General features: G+C 43.8%; 1 protein-coding gene across 2 annotated transcripts in view; it reads left to right on the forward strand.

Moving 5' to 3' along the window:
• ECE2 (endothelin converting enzyme 2) overlaps positions 1–17632 on the forward strand; it is a 68967-nt gene that overhangs the window by 35570 nt on the left and 15765 nt on the right. For both annotated transcript variants that reach the window (XM_069973464.1, XM_069973463.1), the window contains exons 6-12: positions 5425–5571; positions 7736–7801; positions 8539–8727; positions 10228–10370; positions 14871–14985; positions 16510–16620; positions 16706–16804. In XM_069973464.1, the coding sequence (XP_069829565.1) occupies positions 5425–5571; positions 7736–7801; positions 8539–8727; positions 10228–10370; positions 14871–14985; positions 16510–16620; positions 16706–16804 (870 nt within the window). The remainder of the gene's footprint in view (positions 1–5424; positions 5572–7735; positions 7802–8538; positions 8728–10227; positions 10371–14870; positions 14986–16509; positions 16621–16705; positions 16805–17632) is intronic.

Below are 17632 nucleotides of genomic sequence, written 5' to 3' on the forward strand. Positions count from 1 at the left end.
GAGTATAGAGCTCTCCCCACCCCCTCCCCGGCACTGCACCCCTCCCAGCAAGGAAGGGGGGGTCACTTAACCCCTTCCTTGCTGGGATGGGTGCAGTCTGACATCAGTCTGGCCCCCAAGGGGTTAAGGGGGATACAATACATCCTCCCTTAACCCCTTGGGGGCCAGACTGTAAGCAGCGATCTGTAAAGATGCTGCATACTGTAAGGTGCACAACACCGCTCACAATGATGGGTGTTGTGCTGTTTGTGTGTTTTTTGTGTGTTTCTCCCTTTTTGTTTTTCAGATATCGGTATCCTGGGGATTACGTCGGATTCGGTGGACTAGGTCGATGACCAGCGGTTGTTTGTTGTTTTTTTTTTAATAAAATGGTCAATGAGGGGTGTGGGGGTGTTTTTATTTGAATAAAATTTTTTTTTAACTTTATAGACTTAGTAGTGGAAGCCGTCTAATAGACGGAATCCATTACTAAGTTGGGGCCTAGTGTTAGCCGGTATTAAATGGCTAACACTAACCCCCCCTTATTACCCCAGTACCCAATGCCACCAGGGGTACTGGGAAGAGCCGGATGCCAGTGGTCCCGGAGCGTCAAAATTGGCGCTCCTGGACCGGGCAGCAGCAGGCTGGTAAGATTTAGGCTGGGGAGGGCCTAAACCAATGGCTCTTCCCACCCTGGTGTTACCAGGATGCTGTCGTTTGGTTTTTAACCCGGCTGGTTATAAAAATAGGGGGGACCCTATGCGTTTTTTTAAAATTATTTATTTATTTAAAAAACGCATAGGGTCCCCCCTATTTTTATAACCAGCCGGGTTAAAAACCAAACGACAGCAGCCTGGTAACACCAGGGTGGGAAGGGTTAGGGTTAGGCCATTGGTTTAGGCCCTCCCCAGCCTAAATCTTACCAGCCTGCTGCCGCCCGGTCCAGGAGCGCCAATTTTGACGCTTCGGGACCACTGGCACCCGGCTCTTCCCAGTACCCCTGGTGGCATTGGGTACTGGGGTAATAATAGGGGGTTAGTGTTAGCCATTTTATACCGGCTAACACTAGGCCCCGACTTAGTAATGGATTCTGTCTATTAGACGGCTTCCACTACTAAGTCTATAAAGTAAAGACAAGACACAAGTTAAAAAAATTTTTTATTCAAATAAAAACACCCCCACACCCCTCATTGACCATTTTATTAAAAAAAACAACAACAAACAACCGCTGGTCATCGACGTAGTCCACCGAATCCGACGTAATCCCCAGGATACCGATATCTGAAAAACAAAAAGGGAGAAACACACAAAAAACACACAAACAGGAGCACAACACCCATCATTGTGAGTGATGTTGTGCTCCTTACAGTATGCAGCATCTTTACAGATCGCTGCTTACAGTCTGGCCCCCAAGGGGTTAAGGGAGGATGTATTGTATCCCCCTTAACCCCTTGGGGGCCAGACTGATGTCAGACTGCACCCATCCCAGCAAGGAAGGGGTTAAGTGACCCCCCCTTCCTTGCTGGGAGGGGTGCAGTGCTGGGGAGGGGGTGGGGAGAGCTCTATACTCACCCCGATGTTGTCTCTTCGCTGGTCCGCAGCACAATGAAGTCACTGTGCTGCGGACCGGCTCATTATATGTGCGCTGAGCCGATCAGCCAATCAGCTGAGCGCACATATAATTCTAAATGTTTCTTCTAATAATGCTATTGTGATAACATAATTAGAAGAAACATTTGATGTTTTAATTAAAGTAAAGTGATGATTAGTACAGAAAGCTCTATTGCCGGCATATGAATTAACGGCTTATAGAGCTTCCTGTACTAATTAATATTTAATTAATAAAACACATTTTCGTTGAAATAAAATCATTTTCGTTGTTCAATAATTTAATTCTAACGAATCCATCATTGTGCAATTAAATATACTGTCAAAAAATAATTATATATATAAATATACATTTATTTTTATATATATATATATATATATATATATATATATATATATATATATATATATTTATTTTAACAGTATATTTAATTGCAAAATGATGGATTCGTTAGAATTAAATTATTGAACAATGAAAGGGACTTTATTACAAAGAAAATGTGTTTTATTAATTCAATATATTAACCATGAGAGGCATCGGCATCGGCATACTGCAGAGGATAGCAAACCCCGGTAATAGCAATTCATGTAAACTGTTTCCCTGCTTTCCCAGATGCATCCAGAGGTGTTTGCATCACTTTCTTAAGATTTTATTTGTTATTTTTAGTTGAACCAGATTTCCAAGTAAATTACCGTAATGAGCCGCATGTCTATTTTTTCCCACGGCCGGAGTTTCATCCGCACATTTACAGCCGCATAAAAAATACAGCCGCACAGTTACATAGTGTGAACCTAGCCTAAGGCTATGTTCACACTACGTAAGTTTCCGACCGTAGCGCGTTCCGTGAATAAGCGGCCGGAGACTTACGTAGTTTGCGTATAATGGAAAGTATACGAAGTACGGCCGCACAGTTCACACTACGTACGAACTTACGCCCGGATCATACGCGGCGTAAAAAATTAACCAGACCATTGTTTGCGTACGAAAATGCCGGAACGTAGTGGTGATTTCTTCATTTTTGCAGCTTTTTGTGCCGATCCAAAAGGTTCTGTGGGGTGTCCGGGGCTAGGCGAAGATTTCCAAGTAAAAGACCGCTGTCAGATCGCTACGTAGGGCACTCGGGAAGAGTAAGTAGACTTCGTGCGTAAGTTCGCGGTCCGTACGTAGCCGGCCGCAAGTAGCGTAAATCTCCGGCTGGAATTTAGCGCGTATATGTCCGGGCGCGAAAATATGCGGCCGGACATATACGCAGTGTGAACATAGCCTAATGGTGCGTTTACACAGACAGATTTATCTGACAGATCTTTGAAGCCAAAACCAGGAACAGCCTATAAACAGGGATCAGGTCATAAAGGAAAGACTGGGATCTATCCTCTTTTTAAATCCATTCCTGGCTTTGGCTTCCAAAATCTGTCAGATAAATCTTTTTGTGTAAACGCACCCTAATGCTACGTTTACACGAAACGATTATCGGGCGAACCATAATCGTACGTGTAAACGCGGCGAACAATCGAAAAATCGTTCATTTTGATCTTTTAACATGTTTATAAGTCGTCGTTCGTCGATCGCAAAAAAATCGCAGATCGTTCCGTGTAAACAGTCGTCGCGCGATAGTCCGACCGCCCGCAGCCCAGCCCGCCGCCCGCCCCCCCGCTTGCAGCCCGGCCCCCGGCTCATCCACAGCCCCCTGCATCGTTTCGATCGCCACCCCCGCCGCCGCTCTGATCGCCACCCCCGCCACTCCGATCGCCACCCACGCCGCCACTCCGGGGCGGGGGGCAATCGGAGCGGCGGCGGGGGGGGGGGGGGCGAGCTGAGCGGCGGCCGGGGTGGGGGCGATCGGAGCAGCGGCCGGGGGGCGATCGGAGCGGCGGCCGGGGGGCGATCGGAGCGGCGGCCGGGGGGCGATCGGAGCGGCGGGGGTGGCGATCGGAGCGGCGGAGGTGGCGATCGGGGCGGTGCAGGGGGCTGCTGTTGAGCGGGGGGGGCGGGCTGTGGGTGGGCCGGGTTGTGGGCGCGCGATCGCAAAACTATCGCAAAACGATTTTTCCGTACGATATATCGTACCATCTAAACGCTGATCGTTATAAAAAAAAAATTGTTACTTCGAAATCGTTAATCGTACGATCGGGCCAATAATCGCCTCGTGTAAACTTAGCATAAGGGTCTATTTACACAGAAAGATTATCTGGCAGATTATCTGCCAAAGATTTGAAGCCAAAGCCAGGAATGGATTTGAAAAGAGGAGAAATCTCAGGCTTTCCTTTATGGCCTTATCTCTGTTTATAATCTGTTTCTGGCTTTGGCTTCAAATCTTTGGCATATAATCTGTCAGGTGATCTTTCTGTGTAAATGGAGCCTAAGGGCCCTATTACACAGAACAATTATTGTGCAAAAAATCGTTAAATCGTTCAAATTTAAACAATAATCGTTCTGTGTATTCCGCATTTTTTCACTAATTGGTCAGTGTAATTGCACATTGTCCATTGTTTTGCTGGGATCAGAAGGAATAAACGATCACAGTAACAATTGTAGTAATGATCGTAACTAACGACCATCGTTCTGTGTAATATGGTGAACGATTTAAGGTTAACGATAAATAATCTCGTTTGTGATCGTTTATCGTTAATCGTTAAAAATTGCTCCGTGTAATAGGACCCTTAGGCTATGCTCACACTATGTATATGTCTGGCCGCATATTTTTCGCGGCCGGACATATACGTGTAAAACTCCGGCCGGGATTTACGCAAGTTGCGGCCGGCTACGTGTGGTCCGCGAACTTACGCCCGTAAGCTATGTACGCTTCCCGAGCGGCGTACGTAGCGATCTGACAGTGGTCTTTTACTGGGATATCTTCGGCTAGCCCCGGACACCCCACAGAACCTTTTGGATCGGCGAATCAAAGTGTAAAAATGAAGATATCACCACTCCGTACGGGACCGCATGTTACGCTACGGGCGTAAGTTACAGCATTTCCGTCCCGAAACAATGGTCTGGTTCATTTTTTACGGCGCCACATACGATCCGGGCGTAAGTTCGTACGTAGTGTGAACTGTGCAGCCGTAGATCGTATACTTTCCATTGTACGCAAACTACGTAAATCTCCGGCCGCTTATTCACGGAGCGCGCTACGGCCGGAAACTTATGTAGTGTGAACATAGCCTAAGGCTGTACTTCCAGCCAAAAGCTGGTCACAGCACTGAAATCCCAAGATAGAATTTTCCCTGCCACTCTCTAATAGACCTGGGAAGAGTAATGTAACCATCCAACCTAGGCCGAACCTTTACCTGTGTATTGTTGTATAATAAGTCATACACAGATGTTCACAACTTTTTGCCCCGAGTCCCGGCATCCATGAGACTCAGGCAGACTAAACTAAGATGTAATGAAGGTCCATGAGGAATATTATTTATTGGTAAAATGTGGCAAAGCAAAACCTTTTTACTGCTCTATATGTTATGTTAAAGGGGTATCCCTTGAAAAAGTAATTTTTCCCGTATACACAGGATAGAGGAAAACAAGGAGATCGCAGGGGAACCGACCTCTGAACCCCCAGCAATCTTCGTATCGGACCCCGCTGGCTCTGTTATTCCTATGGAGAGATGGGAAAAGCCGAGTCCACCGGAAGAGCGCTGTTCAGCTCTTTCCGTCTCTCCATAGGAATAACAGAGCTGGCAGGGTCTGATACAGGATCGCCAGGGGTTTTAGAGGTCGGACCCCCCGCGATCTCCTACTTTTTCATAGGGGAAAAGTTACTTTTTCCTGGAATACCCCTTTAAGTGTTATAACATCTTGTATATGTAATTAAAGTGTATGTGATCTCTCTTGTGCATTAGGTTGGTGGATGGAACGTCTCAGGTAACTGGCGGGGCGATAATTTTATGGCTGTGCTGAAGACCGTCTCAGGGACGTATCGGGCGACCCCATTTTTTAGCGTCTTTGTAAGCGCAGATTCAAAGAGCTCAAACAGCAACATAATCCAGGTAAACACAATGGGAGATTTAACACATGGGGGGGATTTATCAAACATGGTGTAAAGTGAACCTGGCTCAGTTGCCCCTAGCAACCAATCAGATTCCACCTTTCATTTTCCAAAGAGTCTGTGAGGAATGAAAGGTGGAATCTGATTGGTTGCTAGGGGCAACTGAGACTGTTTCACTTTACACCATGTTTGATAAATCTCCCCCACTGTCTTAGGCTCCACTCACACAATGAATGAACAAGGGCCGTTGCTTGGCACTCCAAAACAACGGCCACTGTAGTGAGTGTCAAACAACAGACGTTGTTGCACTGACAATTGCATTGACATCACTGCAGAATGGCCGGAAATAATTGACACATCAATTATTTCCACAACCGCAGCGAACAATGCCCATTGTTCAATACTTTGTGTGAACAATGGCCGTTATTTGAATTGACTTTAATGCAACACTTTTTATGACAAGAACGGCCATTGTTTTAATTGAAAACAACGTCCCTTCCTGTCATAAAAAGTATGTTCTGCTAACATAGCCTTATAGTGAGGTTCTCTTTGTTTCCCATAGCAACCAGTCAGAGCACAGCTTCCATTACTTATTTTTCTCAGGTATAAATATCTACTAAAATAAAGCTGCACTCTGATTGGTTGTTACGGGCCATACACCGAATCTTCCTAGCTGTTCAGATAATTTTTGTCACAGAGACATGTTAAGGCCATGTTCACACAACTTAATTTCCGTACTAATGATGGCCGTTGTTGCAACGTCCGTGATTGGTACGGAACCTACTTTGTGCTGAAGGCCGAGGGAATCCCGGCCGGAGTGTATACACAGGGTAAACACTCCGGCCGGGATCCCTAGCGGCATTGTAGAAAACTGACATTTTTAATAGCAGCCGCAGAAAACGCAGTCAGTGCACACAATGGAGCGAGCGGCTCCAGCCGCTCGCTCCATAGTGAGAAGTGGGGAGTTCTGATGCGGGTGCGCACGGATGCACCCGCATCAGAACTCAGCGGCACTAGAGATCATCCGGGCGCGATGATCTTTTCTGAGACCGGACGTTCCGTGAAGACATAGCTTCCTCCTCTGCCTCTCCTGTGCAATAGGGACACATCAGCAGGTTAGAGTCATCTAACCTGCTAAGAGTTCCCCTTTAATGCATGTTTTTTTTTTTGTACATCAGTTTCCTCCATCCACGCAATATGCCGCCCTATTCACCTAAATATCCAAGTACATCAGATAGATGAGAGTGCTGCTGTGCAGGAGGAAAGCCTTTGTTACCTTTGTTCTTAGGAGGGCAGGGTTCCCAAACTTCATACTCCCACCGATTCTAATGTTATCCTAGTAATTCTTGATAGATAGGAATACACCTTTAAGCGCAGACAATCCAGTATTATCTATAGAAGGGAATGTGTTATACATGTAGAGAAGAGGAGAAAAGAATAGATGGATGATATATAGCAGGAGCTGTAGGGTAGTCTGTGATCAGTGTAGAACAGGATAATTGTCACACTAAGATAATTACTGAGTTTATCTCTGCAGATGACTGGAAGTGAAGGTGGGTTCTCAGGAAGGAGAAGAAAGGAAAGGGGGTGGGAGGAGGAATGGAAATGTTGGAAATGTGACAAAGGTTATAAAATCACCTGCTCGATAGGTTGGAGAGGGTGTGTCAAAGCAGAGAATAGGACCAGAAACTGCTCTATAACTTGAGACTCCTGGGCCCAATGCAAAATATGTTAGGTTCTTTAAAGGGGCACTCCGGCAAAAAACTTTTTAATTCAAATCACATGGTTTCAGAAAGTTATATAGATTTGTAATTTGCTTCTATTTAAAAATCTTTTTCCATACTTATCAGCTGCTGTGTGTCCTGCACTCAGCACTGTCAGCAGAGAGCACACTGTGTCTGATTGAAAAGAAAACACCATTTCCTGCAGGACATACAGCAGCTGATAAGTATGGGAAGACTGGATATTTTTAAATAGAAGTAACTTTCTGAAACCAGTTGATTTGAAAGAAAAATATTTTCGCCGGAGTACCCCTTTAAACACCATATCAGTGGTGTCCTTTTTCTTTATGCAAACAGCAAATGCATCCAAAGACCAAAGAAAATATTTGGGGGTAAATACTGGTACACATGGGTATTTTACCTCAAACTTCTCTTTTTCTCCAGGTAGATCAGTCTGGACTTTTTCTTCCATCAAGAGATTATTATCTAAATAAGACGGCTAATGGGAAGGTCAGTCGCCATGGCTTGTATGATTTGTATGTAGTTTTTATATTCTTCACTGATATTACAACTAGTTTTAGCATGTATATTTTCTTTTCTAGCATAGATATATATATATATATATATATATATATATATATATATATATATATATATGTATGGGTATTTCATGTTACACAGGCTTTATTACTTTGTGCTCACTAAGAAGATCATTAATCTAAGTTATCAAAATCTCAAGAAAATTACAAACTGCAGCATGCTGAGGGAGTGGTGTTTTCTCCCATTGACTTCAATGGGATTGTTCTGCTTGTCTCAAAAACCCCATTGGTGTGCGTATATAGCTTTTTTTCCTAGTCTTTTTATCACCTTTTGTGGTCCAGCATCTATATCATGCGATGGCAGAGGGGAAAGAGTTTAGCACACAAAATACCTAAACCTAAACCACAAAACAGACCAGAAAAAACACCAGAGAAACCGCAAACGCATGAAAATAAACACACCTTGTGCCGCAGTGGCGTTTTGTTTTCTGTTTTTTTTTATTTTAATTTTTTTTATTTGTTTTTTACCATTTCTGTGTAAGTCCTGCAATGGGCACAGGTTCCGCCGGCTTTATGGAAAAATGGAGACGGGGGCTTCATTTAAGACTTAGTAAATGTCCCCCTATGTGTTTAATGGAGGAACTAGAAAGTGTAAGCACTATGCACTATGTACTGATTTAGCTGGCACTTTTTTGTTTTTGTGTCCAGGTGCTTGCTGCGTATCAGCAATACATGGTAGATGTGGGGACACTGCTTGGGGGCTATCCTGGCTCTGTGGAAATACAGATGACCCAGATTCTGGAGCTTGAGACCTTGCTAGCCAATCTCACTGTTCCACAAGATGAGCGTCGGGATGAGGAAAAGATTTATAATCGCATGACGGTGGCTGAACTGCAGGTGAGATGATAAAATCTTCACAATGCTTATTACAATATTTACAGTCACAGCAATGATATCTAAAGCCTAAATCCATAGTACAGTAATACCTTGGTGCTCGAACACTTCAGAATTACAACTGTTCAGTATTGAAATGAAAATTTACTCAGAAGTACCATTTGAAATTCAAACTTTGCTCGGTATCCAAACGTTATTGCAAGCATGGATCATGGGTTGTATGTGATGAGTTTAGCACTGGTGAGGCTTCACATACAGCACTGTACTGTGTAAGATTGCTGGAGTGCATATACAGTACAGTAGTAGTACAGTCAGTGCACAACCATCTCCCCTCCTGTACAGTGCTGTATAAGATTGCTGGAGTGCATATACAGTACAGTAGTAGTACAGTCAGTGCACAACCATCTCCCCTCCTGTACAGTGCTGTATAAGATTGCTGGAGTGTATATACAGTACAGTAGTAGTACAGTCAGTGCACCACCATCTCCCATTCTGTACTGTATAAGATTGCTGGAATGCATATACAGTACAGTAGTAGTACAGTCAGTGCACCACCATCTCCCATCCTGTACAGCACTGTATAAGATTGCTGGAGTGCATATACAGTACAGTAGTAGTACAGTCAGTGCACCAGCATCTCCCATCTGTTACAGTACTGTATAAGACTGCTGGAGTGCATATACAGTACAGTAGTAGTACAGTCAGTGCACCACCATCTCCCATACTGTACAGTACTGTATAAGATTGCTGGAGTGCATATACAGTACAGTAGTAGTACAGTCAGTGCACCACCATCTCCCATCCTGTACAGTACTGTATAAGACTGCTGGAGTGCATATACAGTACAGTAGTAGTACAGTCAGTGCACCACCATCTCCCATCCTGTACTGTATAAGACTGCTGGAGTGCATATACAGTACAGTAGTAGTACAGTCAGTGCACCACCATCTCCCATTCTGTACAGCACTGTATAAAATTGCTGAAGTGCATACACAGTACAGTAGTAGTACAGTCAGAGTCCCCCATCTGTTACAATGCTGGGGTGGGGGACTCTATACAGTAAAGGATGAGTGAGGAGTTGGTGACTACTGTACTATAATTGCTGGTTCTGTTGAATGTTTCTTGTGTATAATGTCCTGTACAATATAGTATAGTAGTGTTATGTGCTGTATAGTGCTGTCCTGTACTGCAGGGATTAGACTGGGCCCTATACAATGTAATAAATCATACTGTAGGTAATTATTGGTGGCTGCTGGAAGAAATTATGCATATTCACATTATTCTCTCTGGAAAGACGCTGCTCGGTTCTCAAACTGCCCTTCTGAACCAATTAAGTTCAAGAACAGAGGTATTACTATATATATTTTCTCAGTTTTCTGTGATTTTTCACAAACAGCATTTCCACTTATGTCACATTTCCGCCTAAATACAAACTGCCTCCTTGTAAAACACAATTTCTATGGCTCTAAAAGTTGTATTAAGACTTGTGTAATATTTTCACAGAACCTTTCTCCTGCATTTGACTGGATAGATTATTTGTCCTTTGCGCTGTCACCTTTGGAGATCAATGACACAGAGCCTGTGGTGGTGTACGGCAAGGAATATCTACAGCAAGTGTCCGAACTAGTAAACAACACAGACCCAGTGTAAGAGACGGTTTATTATGTCATATCAAAGCCACTTTTGATTCAGGTTGAAATTGTCCTTAACCCTTTAAGGACAGAGCAAATTTCGATTTTTGCGTTTTCGGTTTTTCCTCCTTGTGCATCAAAGGCCATAGCACTTGCATTTTTCCACCTAGAAACCCACATGAGCCCTTATTTTTTGCGTCACTAATTGTACTTTGCAATGACAGGCTGAATTTTTGCATAAAGTACACTGCGAAACCAGAAAAAAATTCAAAGTGTGGTGAAATTGAAAAAAAAAAAGCATTTTGTTTATTTGGGGGAAATGTGTTTTTACGCCATTCGCCCTGGGGTAAAACTGACATGTTATATATGTTCCTCAAGTCGTTACGATTAAAACGATATATAACATGTATAACTTATATTGTATCGGATGGCCTGTAAAAAATTTAAACCATTGTCAACAAATATACGTCACTTAAAATCGCTCCATTCCCAGGCTTATAGCGCTTTTATCCTTTGGTCTATGGGGCTGTGTGAGGTGTCATTTTTTGCGCCATGATGTGATCTTTCTATCGGTACCTTGATTGCCCATATACGTCTTTTTGATCGCTTTTTATTACAATTTTTCTGGATTTGATGCGACCAAAAATGCGCAATTTTGCACTTTGGGATTTTTTTGCGCTCACGTCGTTTACCGTACGAGATCAGGAATGTGATTAATTAATAGTTTGGGCGATTACGCACGCGGCGATAGCAAACATGTTTGTTTATTTATTTATTTATTTACTTTTATTTATAACCTGGGAAAAGGGGGGTGATTCAGACTTTTATTAGGGGAGGGGCCTTTTTACTATTAACAACTCTTTTTTTTTTACTTTAACACTTATACTAGAAGCCCCCCTAGGGGACTTCTAGTATAAGTGCTTTGATCTCTCATTGAGATCTCTGTAGCATAGATATGCTGCAGAGATCCATGAGATAGGCACTCGTTTACTTCCGGCTGCTGCAGCCGGAAGTAAACGAGTGCCGAGCCGGGGACGGCGCCATCTTGGAGCGGTCCCCGGCCGGCTTCAGAAACGGAGATCGCTCCTCCGGGATAACATCCCGGAGGAGCGATCTCCTCCACTAGACACCAGGGAGACGCTGGATCCGGTAATCGGATGCAGCTGTCATGTTTGACAGCTGCATCTGATTACTGTATTAGCGGGCACGGCGATCGGACCGTGCCCGCTAATACCTACGGTCCCGGGCTACACGCGGCACCCGGGACCGCCGCGGTTCAGAGCGGGGCCGCCGCGCGGCCCCGCTCTGAACTCCCTTACCGGCATCAGGGCGTAAATTTACGCCCGATGTCGTTAAGGGGTTAAAGGGAATCTGTCACCAAGACAATGCTATCTAATCTATCGCCATCATGTTATAGAGCAGGAAGAGCTGAGCAGATTGATATATATCTTTGTGGGAAAAGATTCAGTATAACATGTAACATGTTGATTGAAATTCCTGATCATTCTGTGATAAGGAGTCCAGTGGGCGGGGTCACTCAATGGACTTGGCTCGTTAGCCTGGAAATATCAGAGATTTCAATCAATAAATTACAAATTATACAGATTTTTCCCCATAAAGATATATATCAATCTGCTCAGCTCCTTCTGCTCTGTAACATGATGCCCATAGCTTAGGTAGTATTTTCATGGTGTCGGGTTTCCTTTAAATTTATTACCATTATTTAATCTACTACATCTATTTATTATTTAATAATTATTTATTATCAATTATTATTATTATTATTATTATTATTATTATTATCTATTCAATCATTATTAAATCTATTACATCTATTTATTATTATTACTATTATTATTTTTTACTATTCTCTATTCAATCATTAATAAATCTATTTTGTATTATTAATAACTTGCTAAAAGTATAATAATAATAATAAAAGTTTTATATATCAAATTATTGGCAACTGTGGTTCAAAAGTGGTTATTTTAATAATATAAAAAAGGCTTTTCAAATCTCATGAAGTGATGTCGTCCGCAAGATATGCCCTCAATTATTTATTGGTGGAATTAAATGGCTGGAAATCCCACCGATCCTGAGAATGAATGGTACACTGCTCCAGCATATCGCAGCCATTCCATCAGTATTTACTGTTTCATAGTAGAGCAGCATCCCAGGCACCCACTGTACAGGGGGCTACAGCACAGATCTATTCAAGAGCTGCACGTCCCAGGGGCAGGGCTGCAGTTTTCTACACGGCACCTTAGTTCCCATGAACAGTGAGAAAAAATCAGACCATTACAGATTAGAAAGTGATGGTGTATAACAGGGGTGGGGAACCTTTTCCATGTCGAGGGCCGGTCGGGCATTTATAAAATCATTCGAGGGCCGCATACCGTGCGCGGCAGTTAGTAGCGGGGGTTTGCAGCACCCAGGGCAAGGCAAAGTATTGTTCGCCTAGTGCCCCTGCTATTGTAGTTAACCCCCAGCCATGTCCCTGGTAGCCTAGTTAACCCCCCCAGCCATGTCCCTGGTAGCCTAGTTAACCCCCATCAGTCATGTCCCTGGTGGACTAGTTAACCCCCATCAGTCATGTCCCTGGTAGCCTAGTTAACCCCCATCAGGCATGTCCCTGGTAGCCTAATTAACCCCCATTAGTCATGTCCCTGGTGGCCTAGTTAACCCCCAACAGTCATGTCCCTGGTGGCCTAGTTATCCCCCCCCATCAGTCATGTCCCTGGTAGCCTAGTTATCCCCCCCCCCCATCAGTCATGTCCCTGGTAGCCTAGTTATCCCCCCCCCCCCCATCAGTCATGTCCCTGGTAGCCTAGTTATCCCCCCCCCATCAGTCATGTCCCTGGTAGCCTAGTTATCCCCCCCCCCATCAGTCATGTCCCTGGTAGCCTAGTTATCCCCCCCCCCATCAGTCATGTCCCTGGTAGCCTAGTTATCCCCCCCCCCCCCATCAGTCATGTCCCTGGTAGCCTAGTTATCCCCCCCCCATCAGTCATGTCCCTGGTAGCCTAGTTATCCCCCCCCCATCAGTCATGTCCCTGGTAGCCTAGTTATCCCCCCCCATCAGTCATGTCCCTGGTAGCCTAGTTATCCCCCCCCCCATCAGGCATGTCCCTGGTAGCCTAGTTATCCCCCCCCCCCCCCATCAGGCATGTCCCTGGTAGCCTAGTTATCCCCCCCCCCCCCCCCATCAGGCATGTCCCTGGTAGCCTAGTTATCCCCCCCCCCCCCCATCAGGCATGTCCCTGGTAGCCTAGTTAACCCCCCCCCCCATCAGGCATGTCCCTGGTAGCCTAGTTATCCCCCCCCCCCCAATCAGGCATGTCCCTGGTAGCCTATTTAACCCCCAAATAAAAAAAAAATAAACATCCCTCTCACCTTACCTCCGTTCCCACGCTGTCCAGGTCCTCTTCTCTCCCAGGTCCTCTGTGCCGGTCTTCTCCTGCAGGCGGCGCGCGATGAAATGACGTCATCGCGCGCGGCCCGCAGGAGACTGAAGACACGCGCCGCTTTGGAGGAGGAAGGAGCCGACACAGACAGCACGGCAGCTGTCACAGAGGATGCTGTGTGCGCCGGCTCCTTCCTCCTCCAAAGCAGCGCGTGTCACAGGGGAGCCGCGGGCCGCGGGCCGCATCGGGAGGTCTCAGGGGCCGGATGCGGCCCGCGGGCCGGAGGTTCCCCACCCCTGGTGTATAATAATAGAAAATTGATGGAATACAATAAACACTTGTATTTCCTTAGAATAGAAAACATAAGATTTTAATGCTATTTTTAAAGGGAATCTGTCACTAGGTTTATGGTGCATTAAATGAGGGCAGCATAAACTAGTGACAGAAATGCTGAATTACTGACATCATTTTGTTCAGCCGCTCTCCTAATATGCAGGAGAATAGGATTCTTGCCACACCCCTCCCCCCGCCCTCCAGTTGCTGATTGACAGTTGGCTGCCTATACACAGCATGGATAGATAACTGCCAATCAGCAGCTGGAGTTTTCTGCTTCTCATGAATATCCAGGACTACTGGGCTCATGCACATAATGGAGAGGACTACTTATTGTCCATGTTATTCCGGAGGAGATCTCTGGATCAGCTGCACAGAACAATGTAAGTGATACATCTGTCACTAGTTTCTACTACACTGAGATAGAGTCTCTTAAATTTTAAACCATTGTTGCTATATAATATATATATATATATATATATATATATATATATATATATATCTTGACTGTCCACTGGTCTCAGTATCTAGGTAAAACAAAGGATCGACATGTTAGATTTCAGAATATCTCTTTATTTTGAGGCTTGTTACTTCTTCCCATAGGGAGGTTGGAGAACTCAGCTGACAGATCCTCTGCTATCTGTTTTTGCACTGTACAATGGGCGATGATGAATTTTATTACCGTCATATTATTATTTGTTGAGTACTTTTTTCTCTTTCACTTTCTTTTCATAAATCTTCCTTCTTAGCATTAAGACTACTTCTCTTTGTCTTCCAGTATACTAAACAATTACTTGATTTGGAACCTTGTTCAAAAGATGTCCCCCAGCCTTGATTCTCGTTTTGAAAAAGCCCAGGACAAACTCCTTGAGTCACTCTATGGGGCAAAAAAGGTGCAAGTCCTGCTTTCCTTATCTTTTCGTGTAGTCTATTACTTTGTACATATCTGATTTACCATATCCATGAAACAATATTGCCGATACTACCGGTTTACAATCGGCACAATATCCAGCCATACCATGACCACAAACCTTACCACAAGATAGTGGCTGAATAATATCACTATACTGTTATTAAAGAGAATACAACATATAAAGACCAGAAGTTTCCCCATACAGTAACTATACACAGGTAGATAAGACCTGAAATTAGGTTCTCCAGCACATACAGTATAAGTGATTAAAGTACAGTTACATCCAGTGACTTATGGGTGACATCTTGATGGTGTCTCCTATCCATAAGTTTCACAGAATCTTTCGGAGACACATGTTAGTCTCTGCAATTTTCCATATCCATAAGTCCTCAAATCATAATAATACCCCTACTGTTGGATAGGTGCCTCCAAGTAGGCAGTTACCTCCAGTAGGTAGATAAGTGCCCATAGTGGGCAGTTGCCACTAAGTAGGTAGGGAGGTTCTTTCAATAGGTTGATAGTTTCCGAACTGTATAAAATAAAGATGTTCCTTATGATATTGATAGTTGCCCCCCAGTACTGATAGGTGCCCCCAAGAAGATAGATAAATGCCATCAGTATGTAGACTGGTGTCCCCCAGTAGGCAGATGAGTGCCCCCATAAGGTAGGTAGGTGCTCCCGAATATACATGACAAATATGTTGTGTGAACATAGTCTGAAAGTGATTAACGTTTTCCTGTGTTTTTATTATCATTGTTGGACAGTGTTAGTAAGGTGGGGCTTAGCATCTGGCGAGCCCCCTCCCCCTGCCTCAATCCATTGCTTTTATCCTTGCTATCCCTGTGATAAGAAAGGGAGAGGAGGCTTTAACGGACGCTCCCTAAGCCCCGCCTTAGTGGCACTGTCCAACAATGTTAAAAGCACAAAGGAAAATTAGGGTGACAGTACCACTTTAAGGCTATGTTTATGTTCATATAACACACTTTTTTTTTTTAAGAACGGTCGTTGTTCAATGCATTGTGTGAAAACAACGTCCGTTGTTCCATCGACTTCAATGCATATCATTGCAGTATGAAATGAACCGCCTTTGTTTTAATGGAAAACAACAGTCGTTCTTTTAAAAAATAGTAGGTGGTGTGAACATAGCCTAAAGTAGTTAGTAGTAGTTAGGATGAGCCTGACAATGGGCAATTAATATGTGGAACCAGAGATGCTAAAATGATTATGTTAATTTGTTTTCCCTTAGACCCATTGGCATCACAAGACGCATATGTTGTGATGCTAATGGGATGTAAGGGAAACCCTGTAACATATGAATACAGTCTAAAATAAAAAATGTAATCTTAAATTTAAAATTGTAATTTAAAATTTATTCAGCTTTTTCCTAAACGTAGTGGCTGCTCTTTATTTGTCATCTTAATTTACATTTTTTGGTTCCCCCATGCCCCACTGCATGGGATAGTACCTTCCCTCCTTTTAACCATTCATTCCCTTTGTATTCCAGTCCTGCACTCCCCGATGGCAGACCTGTCTATCCAATACAGATGATACACTCGGTTTTGCCCTGGGATCTCTGTTTGTTAAATCTACTTTTGATAAGAACAGTAAAACCATTGTGAGTAACATATAATCAACTAGAAAGGCCAAAGTCAAGTTTTAAAAATTGTAAAAAAGCTGATCCTAAATTTTACCCATTTCAGGCAGAACAGATGATCACTGAGATACGAGCTGCATTTGAGTTTACATTGAGAAGTCTCACATGGATGGATGAAAAGACAAGGAGAGCAGCAAAGGAGAAGGTGATTTAAAAATAAAAATTACATATAAAGAACTTTATTTTATATTGTACAACAAAGGAACATTTAAAGGGATAGTTTGTTGATTTTTTTTCTTTCAAATCAACTGGTATCAGAAAGTGCCAGATATTTGTAATTTACTTCTATTAAAAAAAATATCCAGTCTTCCAGTACGTATCAGCCGCTGTATGTCCTGCAGGAAGTGGTGAATTTTCTCCAGTCTGACACAGTGCTCTCTGCTGCCACCTCTGTCCATGTCAGGAACTGTCCAGAGCTGATGAAATCCCCAAAGAAAACCTCTCCTGCTTTCCAGACTGGAAATAAAACAACACTTCCTGCAGGACAAACAGCAGCTGATAAGTACTGGAAGACTGGAGATTTTTTTTAATAGCAGTAAATTACATTACAATTACATTACATTATTCAAAATTATTCCAAGGTCAAGAGTGTAAAATTAGAGGTATCATATTTTCCGGCATATAAAAAACTTTTTAACCCCGAAAAATCTTCACGAGGTTGGTGATTGTCTTAAACGCCGGGTATAGTTAATACGGTGGGGGAACTCCCTACCTTATGCGGAGACCCCTTTAAAAAAACCAAACAATTGAACTCGTGACCCGTTCCCAGCAGCCGTGCTGCACACTGCCTGCACCAGAGGTCCTTGAAGCTCCGCCAGCAGCTGAGCGTCTCATTAGAGAAGCTCAGGCTGCCAGAAGAGCTTCGAGAAAATGACAGAGGCTTCAGGGACTTCCGGCGCAGGCAGTGTGCATCAAACTGCCTGCGCCGGGAATGTGACGGGAGACGCGCAGCTGCCGGGAATGGGTGACAGGT

This window comes from Dendropsophus ebraccatus, chromosome 6 (genome assembly GCF_027789765.1).
Source record: "Dendropsophus ebraccatus isolate aDenEbr1 chromosome 6, aDenEbr1.pat, whole genome shotgun sequence".
In the NCBI taxonomy this organism is placed as follows: domain Eukaryota; kingdom Metazoa; phylum Chordata; class Amphibia; order Anura; family Hylidae; genus Dendropsophus; species Dendropsophus ebraccatus.